Source organism: Oratosquilla oratoria, chromosome 39 (genome assembly GCF_046742065.1).
Source record: "Oratosquilla oratoria isolate Oo_2021 chromosome 39, ASM4674206v1, whole genome shotgun sequence".
Classification (NCBI taxonomy): domain Eukaryota; kingdom Metazoa; phylum Arthropoda; class Malacostraca; order Stomatopoda; family Squillidae; genus Oratosquilla; species Oratosquilla oratoria.
This window is the reverse complement of record NC_134815.1, coordinates 1,573,749-1,586,420: the sequence shown is the minus strand read 5'-3', so window position 1 is coordinate 1,586,420 and position 12,672 is coordinate 1,573,749. Positions and strand designations below refer to the sequence as shown.

At 38.1% G+C, this 12,672-nt stretch overlaps 1 protein-coding gene across 1 annotated transcript in view; it reads left to right on the top strand.

The window, feature by feature from the left end:
- The window catches only part of LOC143020239 (extracellular signal-regulated kinase 2-like), a 145,591-nt gene extending 134,930 nt beyond the window's left edge, over positions 1-10,661 (top strand). Inside the window, exons 7-9 of the mRNA XM_076176406.1 lie at positions 474-1,069; positions 1,509-1,774; positions 2,965-10,661. Coding sequence (XP_076032521.1) covers positions 474-1,069; positions 1,509-1,774; positions 2,965-3,231 — 1,129 coding nt within the window. The 3' untranslated portion in view covers positions 3,232-10,661. The remainder of the gene's footprint in view (positions 1-473; positions 1,070-1,508; positions 1,775-2,964) is intronic.
- The last annotated feature ends 2,011 nt before the right edge of the window (positions 10,662-12,672 follow it).

The window sequence follows — 12,672 nt, the reverse complement described above, 5'->3', positions numbered from 1 at the left end:
ATGACACGTAGTCTCTGTATTGGGCCCCAAGACCTCTTAGCTTCTACTGTCTTTACATCTTTTCACATAAGGAGAGCCAACAACTAGTGACAACTCCCCTCCTACTACAGTTAACACTCTACAGACTTTCCCCTACAAATACAATACATACATAGACAACATTCTAACATTTCTTCTCAGAGATCTGTAGGAGGGCTCAAAGACTATTATCAATTACTCTCAGGCTGTGAGTTTCCAGTCAGTGAAACTTGAGGCAACAGTTATTATCAATGCTTCTTTACTAAAACTAGATGAAACTAAAGTGTATGTATACATTCAGATTGAAACAGGAATTTGCTTTGAACTCTTGAGAATTAGGTCATCCATCTAGTGGTAAATGGTAATTTACCTTAGCATGGGTGTATGGGCATATGAATGAGTTGTTTCTCTTTAAGAATAAGCAGTTGTTTAATTTCTTTTCTTTTTATCACCAGGTTCCACAACTTAGCCAATGAGCCCTTCCTAGAACATGCTGTTGTTCCGTGTATCCGAGATGATATTCAACTGAGTGTTGATGTCTACAGAAATAAATTGTACGAACTGATAGCGTCTCGCAAGAGTAAAATGCGAAGTCAGAGTTTATCCAATGTAAATGATACCACAAGAAGTGACAATGCCAACAACAATAGCACCTGTTCCAGCAAGACTAATGTTGTCACGAATCATGGTCACAATCTGTCCAAGTCTCATCTTTCGTCAATCTCTCATCAACAGCAACCATTAAAAGTTAAAGTTGTCACCAAAAAAATGGAGCGTCAGACTTTGGTCAATGATAGACACAGTGTGGACAACAAGATCTATGAAAATAACTCTAATAATCACCATCACCAAAGTGAAAATCGATTAATCAGACAGTCCTCCAAGGACAGTGACAAATCCTCAGCAAAATCCTCATCCAGTTCAAGTAGTAGCCCAGCAAGCTGTAAAGGTTGTCGTAAATCAGCTTCTCCAGTTATTACAAGAACCTCATCTAGTGGAGATGTTTCATCAGAAAGAATACGAGAGAGATGCTATAGTCAACCATCTATAGGTAATGGCAGTCTTCTGTTATTTTGATGTATTTCATTGATCAGTGTAAAAATAGATAAATCATAGTAATACTTGTTGTTACATGTAGATTTTTATGGAATCTTTTTGTGAAATTGCATGATTCAGATGAATCATTGTGGAAGACATTGGGGTGTTATTATTGTCATGTTAAGAATCCATTGCAATTTGTCCTTGACTTTTAATTGTAAAGCTTGTTTTCTTTTTATTTCCATATGTTGCATTCATTTACAATCATTGTGTAATCAGAATTTTGTTGTGTGTAATTCAAAGCACAAAACTAGATTTGTTTTAGTAGTGTGCATGACATTGTCACTGTTCATTAGAACATCACTTGTAATTGATTGAATGTTAGAACAAAATGAAGTAGTTTATTCTTGATGTTACTGTTAGTCTTATTGTGGATCATTAACCATTTTCAGGTAAGTCTCGGACAAGCAACTCTCAGAAGCCTCGTAGTCCGAATAACAAAAGTAATAATGTAACCAATGGCACCTTACACAGCAACAATAACCTAAATGGTACAGTTGCACGCTCAGGGGGCGTCACCGTCACCATTGGGGGCCAACATGGGAATGATTCTACCTCTTCTGGAAACAGATGTGGACAGTTTTCTAGATCAGTTTCTTTAAACTTCCCAATGGCTCAGGAAGCTCCATCCAAGGTTACTGCTACATTTGTGAAGCAAGTGAGTGTTTGTGGTAGTTAATTTATACTCATTATAAAGTTACAGGGACCAGTGATGGTCATCCAAGTGGGGGTTATACAAGATGAACACTAGAAAGGATTGTCTACCTACTGCCTGCCTTCAAAACTCAACAACACTCTTATGTCCATCTTGAGGTGCAGACCTCTTGTCTGACATCAGACTCTAGACTAGACCAAAAATTCCACAATTAGCTGTAACTATTTCCTCCACCTTTTCACATGTGGAGAGCTGACAACTAGCGGGGTGGGTAGTGGTGGTGATGGAGAGGGGAGGGGAGGTTGTGGTAAAGTAAAGGAAGATTTGTATTGCTTAGATGGGAACCAGTGCTTCTAGTTTTGGAGACAACATTGTGCCAAAGAGACATGGGGTATTCACCACAGATGACCAGCACTTCCATCCTTGGGGACACTATTGCACTATGTAGGTGGAATCATAGTGGTAAACATGTTGAAGGAAGGTAACAGAAAGGAGGGGTAGTAGAAGTTAGAAGTAGTCAGAGGGTCCTGAAACGGTTAAGGTCTTTGGAAAGAATGAAGGGGGAATGACTAGCAAAGAAATTGTGGAAAGTAGAAGTGGAGGGAATAAGTTTTAGAGGAGGACTGAGGAGATGGATGCATAGGATGAGGGAGGCTTTGGATGGGTGTGGAATGTCTGTCGAGAAGGGAAGAGTGAAAGGAGAGAGATTTTCAATGGATGAAGGGATGATGTGGTCTGATGGGATGTTCTGCTCATCCGCTTCATGGATTCCTTTGATTAGGTGAGGAGTTGGGGGTTGTCATACAAGGAAACACTTATCAGGACCTGCTATGGAAATTGCCTTAAATGTTTGTTTGAATTGTTAAAGTACAATTAAGTTTTGTGGTCATGATGGTAGTTTAAACTTGTATATCAGAATTATTTCTGTGCTAAAGGTAGAAGTATGTGATGTGTAGCAGAATTCTTTTAATTTATGTTCTTTAGGTGAAAATGGTATAGTTTTACACATTAGTAACACAAATTAGTCTGAAGAAACATATGTAGAGTATATTGAAGAGTAGGACTAGCCTCCCTGTATAAATGCATGTTTGTTGCTTATCGTAGAAGAGAAATATTTTGTGAAAATCAACATCATTATGTGTAGTGTCTTCATGTGATATTAACATTTGTGTACTTTTTTTTTTGTTATGCAGCCTTCACCTCAGAAGATCTCTCCAGAAAAGAAGCCTATCATTGCGGCCAACCATCCACACCACAGCCATTTCAGAAACCACCTCTCCCACACCTCCCCCACCAAGTATAGCAACGGCGGCATCTCCAGCAGTTCCAAGTACTCAGTGGCAGGACGAGTTGCAAGTCCCTCTTACTCGGGAAAGTCGTCAACTTTGTTCTCCAGCTACACACCTCATGCCACAATCACATCAAGTGCCTACAGGGAACTTCGTCAAGGAGTGAAATAGGTGAAGATTTGTATCTAGCTTGAGAATTAATTGTAAGTCAGATAAGGAATTGGTAAGCCAGATTAGAGGAATTCTTTGGGTAGTGTATCTCTGCCTTTGCAGAAAATAATATCTATGAAAATATTTTATAGTTTGTTTGGGGTCAACGAGTTAATGGTTTGTGTGATATTTCTTTACTAAGCGTATGGCTTAGGTAAAGATGACCTGATGCTGTGTGTGAAGAATGTAACTGAAGGGTTTATTTCCTGAAGAGTAAGGATTTGAGAATGAACAGTGGCACTGATAGAAATGAGACAGAAATTCAAATGACTGGAGTGTCCTTAGGAATGTTTTTCCACTGTAGCAGATACGTCCATGGTGATTTTTTTTAAAATTTTGTGACATGAAATTTGTTGAGATGGATTGGATGTGTTTTACAGGAACATGTTCGTATATAAATACACCATGGTAAACTGTACAACAGTTTGTATTTGTATTTACCTAAATTTATATTGCACAGGTATGTTGAAACGTGAAACTGAATATTAAGTAGTACTGTTTACTGCATGCATTTCTACATTTGCCTGTATGGTTGGTCATTTGCCATGTATCACTACATACACAAACACTCTCTTCCTCAAATACTCACACATATTCCCTCCACCTTTATTGGGTTTGTCACATAACCGACTTCCAGACATATCAGGTTATGCTCTTTCCATTCACATAATACTCTAATATCATTCTAATAATGTGTCCATATCCTATAAACACTGCTTCCAGTATTTTTCATACATACTAACTTTTGTATACTGTCTTTAACACCAACTTGAGCTTCTCTTGTATACTTCAAAGAATCCTTGAGCACTGCTTCCAATTTTTCAGCTCTGCAAACCCTGTTGATATTGTTTAGACCATACAGCAGTACTTAAAAAAAAAAAATAACCAATGTTATCATTGTCATACCTATCATATGCTTCACTTTTTCTTTTTAACTTTTCTCACGTGATGATTCCAAAAACTTCACTAACGTGTCTCGTAAACCACTCCCGTCTCTATGAAAAGAGCTTTTTGGTTCTTAAAAAACATTGATGTAAGTCTCCATATATCCAAATCGTGTTCAAAATTGAATGGCAGATTTCTTCTAAATGGTACTGAATATCTGGAATATCAAAATGTAGAAAAAATCAAATGATCAACACACACAAGTGTAAACTTTTGAATATATTTACCTAATTGTAAGGTACTGGATAGGAGCTATATTCATATGGTCCTATCTCCATGCCTTCAGTGGTCAAACTTGGCTTTAGATTCATTTATATTGTTCATTGGGACAGTTAGCTTCCAGCGACCTTGCTCCGTGGGCAAAATCTGGAATTTCTTGTTAAGTTTATCATACAGTTTTACCTTGCCAGAATGAATATAATATACTGAATCATTAAATCATTGGTAAAAATTGTTTTTTAAATATGCAGACTGAGTGGTCAAAGTGATAGCATGTGCTTTAGAGTATGGATTAACGTTCAAGTAAAGTGGAAGGGGGGCATACTCCATATGTAGGCAATGTAGTACTGGTTTCCACTTTAATGTAAAACTGTGTCCCTCCATCATTGTGGCTGTGTTTGAATGCATAGGTGGTGTTATTGTGGTATGGAAGCTGTAGGGATTGTGGCATGAAGGTTGTAAGTATTGTTCCACTGTCCAAAGTAATTTATTTTGGAAAAACTGTCAGTCAGTCAGTCTGGTGTTCTTGGTCTTTGGAAAAGATGCTTGTTCTCTGACATGCGAGTTACAATGCATTAATGACAAGGTTTGCCTTATTGGACCTGCGTGGTTAGACATATCACAAAAACTCCAGTCCTTTAGCTCTGTCTTGCTACTTTTTTAATTTTTATCAGTATGATAAAATGTGACACACAGGGACCAGTGGTGATGTCCAGGATGGTCTTGAGATGTGTTGAGAATCATATCTGGATTGTCCATTTTTAAATGTCATCGGGCTCCTTGTGTCTATCTAGAGGTCAGGCTGGCATTCTGTCTCCAGACTATGCCAATGATCTCTGTTTCAAGTATCCTTGCTTCACTTTTTCACATAAAGAGAGCTGAAAGCCTCTCCCTCCTACCAACTGGTAATGCAGATGTTTCTATGTTGATACAACATGACCAACGGTCCAACATTTCTTTATGGAGAGATCTATGGGAGGGCCTATGGATCATTGTTGGCTTCTGTGGGATTTCAGTCACTGAAACTCACTCCTGAATATCATCACATATTTCAAACCTAGCATATCACTGATGTACCTTCATTGACAAACCTGTACTCACCTGTGTATTTACCTAAATGTAATACACAGGATAGGATGTGGGGTCCTGTCTTTGTCTCCAGTCATCAAACTTTCATTTATGTTGTAATAATGATAAATGTTGGCTTGAGTTTCACTGACTGTGTAGTCCTGGCCATAGTCCTCAGGCATCCTATAGCTCTTTCTTGGAAGAAACTCTGGTTTGAAAGAATAGGAGGGCAGGAACAGTTGCCAGTTGTTATTTTTTCTTATTGACGCAGCCCGAAGGGATTTCTCCCCGTCCTCTCCTTTTATGCAATGGGGGGACGGAGAGGGGGGGGCCGCCGATTTAATGAAGCGGCCTTGCTGTGGATGTGCTGTGTCTTGCGACACTGCTTCTGACCCAGGGCAGTGGACAAGGTGCAGGGATGACCCGTCATCCAGGAGGTGCTCAGATAAGAGAGAGGGTGGAGGGGTGTGGAGTGTATTCAGGGATGGAATGGGTGGAAATTTTATGCCTTTCCCTTTTTGGCTACCTCCCTTGTAAGGGGAAAAAAGCCTTGGTATATGTATGTATGAAAAGTTGGAGTTAATCTTGAAGTTGGTAGAGGTCTTGGTTCCATTCTGGAAACAGTGTTATCATTGGGATGTACCTCCAGATTAAGATGAGGGTGTTGATGGGTTTTAAGATGAGTGGCAGGGAGGTGGTTCTCTATGGATCACCACTAAAAGGTACTTGTCATTGGTCCATCATTTTTGTGGCCAACCTGAACCGTTTCTTCTAATTAATATATCATATTGATACACATATGTCGGGAACTGTTTTTTGATTCTACATTCCATTGCTGTTTCTTTCTTTGTCCTCTTGATGTTCTTTTGTCCCATATTAATAATAGATTTTCGTAGTCTCGTCCACACCTTTAGTAGCTGTGGGGATAGCATTTGCGTTGCCTCTTCCCCTTCTTCCTCCCAGTAAGTGTGATATGGTGGACTTGAGAATGGATAAGGAGAGGAACATAAAGGCTTATACTCTTGGGTAGAGAGTGCTGCAGAGTGTGAAAGAGGCATGTCTTGCTTCTTCCCTGTTAATTCAGGAGTGAGGCAAGGGTGTGTCCTTGCCCCAACACTTTTCAACACCTGCTCGGACTTGGTATTGGACAGATTTTTCGATCAATGTTGTTGTGGAGTATCTATTGGCAACACCTAGGTCACTGACCTTGTGTTTGCTGATTATGCTGTCCATCTTGTGTAGTCATTGAAGGTCCTGATTGCAGCCATCTAGTCACTGCACACAGAGGTGAGACTAACCTTGAGGTCTTCTGGATGACATAGTTCAGTCTGTTTGTGAATGTGGCGATGACATTGTGGTCTAGGAAAGCTTTACATACCTTGGGAGTGTAGTGCATAACAGTGGTGGGTCATGTCAGGAAGTACCTCAAAGGATTGATATTGCCCATGGTGTTATGGACTCAGAGTATATGGCATTGTCATTATTTATGCAGGAGGACTAAAATTTGAATTTGTGTGCTATTTTGACTCAAGCAGTATGAGAGGTGAATGATCCTTGTCCTGAAAGTCCTGAGATAAAAAGAGATGTTTGAGATGCAGATAAATAATGATTTTTTGTATCTTTTTCCTATCTTTAAGAAAGGTGGAAAAAGGAAACCCAGGGTCTAATTCAGAGTTTATTCCTGACTGGTTTCACTTTGAGCTCAAAGCATAAATGGTCAGGAATAAACTTGGAACTAGGTCTGTGTTTTCTTTGTCCACATTTCTCAGCTTGTCACAATATCTCAACATTTCTCATCTTTTTGTGGCATCACTGTTTCATGTTAGCCTTCTCCATCTCGGATCTTTCACGCCCCATCAAGTTCCATCACATGCAGGTCTTTAACAGTAGTGTCCCTCCATCTGAGTCTTTGTCTCCCTCATGAACTTGTGTCCACATCCATGGTCATGATTCTCTCACAAAGTAGTAATCTCTTCTTATTACATGCCCATACCTAAAGTTAACAAGAAATCTGCAGCTGCACAGTGAGTAACAACAACAGGTCCTTTGGGGGCTCCAGTAGATCTCTGGAAAGAAACCTCAGACTGTTTGTTGTGCATGATTATTATTGGACAATTTCTGTCACCAGCTTGTAGTAGGAGGAGGAGGAGGGGAGTAGTCGTTGCATGACATCTCTTCACAGGATGGAGGAAGTGTAGTGAGTTGCTAGAGATCTTAAGCTTGGCTCTGCCTTTAGGTGGAGGTGAGTGTGTTCACAAGATTTGAAGGTGGGGAGCAGGGAGACGATTCTCTTTGACGTCCATTATCCAGAACCAGTGGGAGGGTTGCTTTGACTTGGTCACCCCATTTATGTAAGGCGTGTGTATGTGTGTGTGTATGTAAGAGAACTGGCCAGATCAGATTTTATATATTTTAACATATATGAATTGTATTGCACAACCATATTCTCATTGTCAGATAAGCATGAGATTGATCTAGTAGTATTTGGTACAATATGCCAATGATTGCCTTGAAATATCCCATTAGTACGTAATACACCACAAAGTAGTGGTTTTTGGGCCCTGCCAGCCAGCCATATACTTGACAAAAGGGCAACTTTGATCAAATTGACCAAACACCTTGGCATTTTATGACACTCCATATTATTAAGATAGTGTTCCCATCATTCCATAATTAATTTTTGCTATGAAAAGTTGGAATTAAACTGCTGATAATGGAAGCCGTTTTCTAGCAATTGCTTTTGTTGTAACAGTCAGTTATTGTAGATTTTCCTTTTCATTGTCCATAATGTTCAGAATTCATTTGAGTAGAATTTAACAAGGTTAGGTAGGTAAATGGATTGGTCCTAGTCTAGGTACTATCACTATCAAGTGTTTCGATAGTGTAAGAAAAAAAAATAGCGTAACTGGAATGTTTAGAGATGGCTCAACAAAACATGGGTTTTCATATTCCTCACACTTTCATTTCATACATAGGTACCATATTAAAATATCATCTGTAAAAGTTTGTGATTACAAGGGATTTGTGTAGGGTCAGCTTAATCTCAAGATGAGATTTTCCCTAAGCTGGAAAAAAAAAATTAATCTGATATCAGCCACAACAGTGTGTGAAGTCGTTATATCAGTGGAGATAATTGAGATAGTCTTGAACCCTTCAGCATTCAGTGTCATACTTGAAACTGAATAGAATTGTATGGCATTATCCAGAACATCATCTGTGATGAATGGCATCATTGTAGCAAAGGGATAAAAATAATTTGATTTCCATGTGAACATTGCCGCTGTATTTGGTAATTGAGGGAACAGTCTTTTTAGTTTATTTACTTTTTTCAACTTTGGAGTTGACCTATATATAAAATTTGGTGTCCTGTACATAGATAGCTGGTTGAGCTCAACTTTGTGTCTTATATTTATTAATGGACTGAATACTTGCTAGGTGTTGTAAAAATTATCTTGTGCGAAGGAAACAATCATGAATAAAAAGTGCTTCAACTTTAAAATTGCTCATCACACAACACTGATAATATGCTGTTGTATCCGTAAGCATTGAAGGTCTATATTCTTTGTTCATATTCAGGCCCAACATTTCTTGCATCACAAGCAGTTGAAGGAAAGCATTGATTCTGCCAACTTGAAACAGTGTTAAAAATTCACTGTGAATAATGTGTCTTATTTGATTTTTTCCCAGGTAAAATAGTAGTAATGTATATATTTGTAAGGAAGAAATGTTACAGAGGACAAAAGCAAAGATATTTTCATCATTTTTGCTTTTAGTTTCTGCCATGAAACTATGGCTATGAAGTTTATTCAGCATTCTCTTAATGCAAGGATGTTTAACACTCCTGATGTAGTTAGAGACGATATTCAAAAGACTTTACACTAGAGGGATATGATATTTTGATCTTTGCTTGTAATTGGATTTTTTTTATTTTACATAAGAGTGATTTACTAGTTTATGAATCACATATTTCAGGCAAAGTTGATGATCAGTAGACATCACTGGTGTATAAATGTGAGCAGTGTTAACTGTTTGGGCTTAAGATATTTTATTCTGTTGAAAAACACCAGGTGTCCATTACTTAGGGTAAGAATCCACAAAGGACTGTTTCAAGGTCACTGTCCAGTCATAATTTGTGATGACTATTTTTGCACATTCATGTATTTCAAAATGTAGCCTTTTAGTTCGTAGGACTGTATATAAATTACACGTGTGCATTATTAGCTTTAGTGTATATTTCTCATGTTCAGTGTTCTGTTTCAGTTTTTATTTTTATTTTACTTTGTTCTAAAATAACTAAGTATGCAAGATAAATTTGTTGCTCGTTCCTTGCTCTTGAATTATTTATTTGCCTATTTACATAGTAATGCATGAAAAGATTCCATGATTATTATATTGTTGGTGGACTGAGACGCATAGTCGGTCGCAGCAGTTTTATCAAAAGTTTCTGTGGTTTGTGAACTGTGGTAAGATTTGATACCTCAGCATGGTCAATATATTGGTGAATTGCAGCATTTCATTGAGGTGCATTACTTTTGTCTTTCATTATGTTGCTAAGGTTACATTCAGTTGTATAAAGTAGTGCCATATAATTTTAATTATGTTTTCATTGTGATCATGCCAGGAATTTATCATTAAGCAGGGCATTTAACACCATAAACACTCCTGTATGTACTAGTTTGTTGAAACTTGTTTAAACTGTGATAGAACAACTAAGGTACATTAAGGTCAGGCATCATATCATGGGTATTACTTCCTCTGAACTTTTTTTTTTTTTATCTGGTATTTTCAATACAATTATTTTCACATTTCGTTTGGAAAATTTTGTACCAAATTTAGGACTTTTGAACAAAATTTAATGGTCATTTTTAAACCCAGGAACTGCCATTGTTTTGTGCAATCACAAACCTGAATGATCTCATCAGTGTGATTTTAATTACTGCATTTTTATTATCATAAGATTGTGGGAAGGAGTCCTTGTTTGCTTCACTTGTTTCTATTAAGAATCAACCTGAGGAAAGGGATTTTAATTTTCAGAAAAGACAAAAGGTGTGATGGATTTGATTGTCTGAGTATGAATTCTTCCTATGTCCATGAATTAGGTTCAAGATCTCACTGTACTTTAGCAATATTAGTCTTTATAATAAAGTCATTAATTAGTATCTTTTGTTTCTTTACTTTTTTCTAGGAATGTCCCCTTTGGGGCTACAGGGAGAAAGATGCCTAGTCCTACCCCTGTCCCGTTTTTGTTGCCTCATACGACCCAAGTGGAAAGACTTGGTGGCAGTATTCTTTTCCCTACCACAGGGTTTGGCAAAATGAGAAAATGAATATTCAGAGAAATGGTACAAGACAGTAACAAAAGTGGGGGGACAGCATAACAGAGAGACAGTTGCAGTGTAATAAAGTATTTCTCAATGAATATAGATTTCCTCTACCACAGACAAAATGATGTGTGGCTCTGGACTGTAAGGGCAGCCCATATAGGCCCTAAAGTATCAGCTGCATGGTACTTAGCAGCTTTTGACCCTACAATAACATGCAGCCAATACCCCAGATGGGGAGGAGCCAAGATAAGAGGGAGGGAAGGGGTGGAGTATGTGGGGATGGAATGGGTGGGAGTGGGTTTTATTTATTTATTTATTTTTTTTTTTTATTTTTATTTTTTTTTTCTTGTAAGGGGAAAGAAAGCCTTTATTATATGTACATATGTATGTTTGTTTCTCCTAAATGTGTTCATTTAGTTTGAATTACAGTACTACCTCTCATTAACGGACATTAATTAGCTGTGTTTGCAGTGTTTTCACTGTGTTTTTGGTGCTGTTGTTTAGTGCTGTGCAATCACTATGCAATCACCCAAAAACCACTCCAAATCAATGGATTATTCACATCAACGGACACTGTTACCCCCCCTTTTAGTCTGTTAATGAGAGGTAGTACTGTAATATACAGTTTCTACAGGACTTCCAAAAGATGATTAGTCTGTTTAACCAGACAGCATACATTAGTAATGTTGCTGTGCTCAAGATACATATACTAAGGACTCTTACCCCCTTACCAGGGAGGTAGCCAAAGTCAAAAGGCATAATTCCACTCCCATAAACCACCCCTCCCTCCCTTTCATCTTGGCTCCTCACGGATGACAGGTCATTCCTGCACCTTGTCCATCGCCCTTGGTCAGAAGAAATACAGCAAAACACAGCACATCCACAGCAAAGACACTTCATTTAATTATACATACATACCAAAGGCTTTTTACCCCTTACAAGGGAGGTAGCCAAAAAGAAAAACCAGTCCCACCCATTCCATCACTAATACACTCCACTCCCCTTCACCCTCTACCCTCCCTCTTATCTTAGCACCTCCTGGATGATGGGTCATCCCTGTATCTTGTCCACTGTGCTCAAGATAGAGGATTTTATTCAGATGATAATTAAACCATGAAGTAAAGGTCTTAAAAGTTTGATGACCAATTCAGACCAAGAGCACTACTCACATGTAGAAAATTATTTTTGACTGGTCAGAATTAGTTGTTCAGCACTGTATTGAAAAAGGTTTAAGAGAGCACATTTGGCACTGTACTGGAATTTTGACAATTTGCCATAAATAGAAAAGTATGAAAATGAACTTTAAAATGAGCTGACTCTGAAAATGATGATTTGATTTAAAGTGTAACCACTTTGAAAATTAAAGGTGTCTAATTTAACTGGAATATGTTTTTAATGAAGCAGCCTTGCTGTGGTTGTGGTGTCTTGGCTCCTCCTGGAGATACCATATTTGTTTTGAACATGATTCTCGTGAAAGTGGATAACACGAAGAAAGGAAAGAATGCAAAATTGTACCCAGACATGGTGGGTATTCCAGTGCAGAAATACTGTGCATGGCCTACCAATCTATATTAATCACACGTTATTCCAACCAGTCATTTTCTGGTTGATCGAAAAATGGAGACTTCAAGTCGTCTTTAGAGAAATATTCCGGTTCAAATTGACAACCCGTGACTATGCCGTTTATTCCCACATCTTAGTCGTTGTTTGTTTAGGGAGACAAGATTACTCTCAAAAGACGATAAAAATCTCAATATTGATGAAAGCATTGTCCGTTTAGCTACAGGACGACATTGTTCATTGATATGGTTTGTGTTGGTATACATAATGACGTCATCAGAACTAA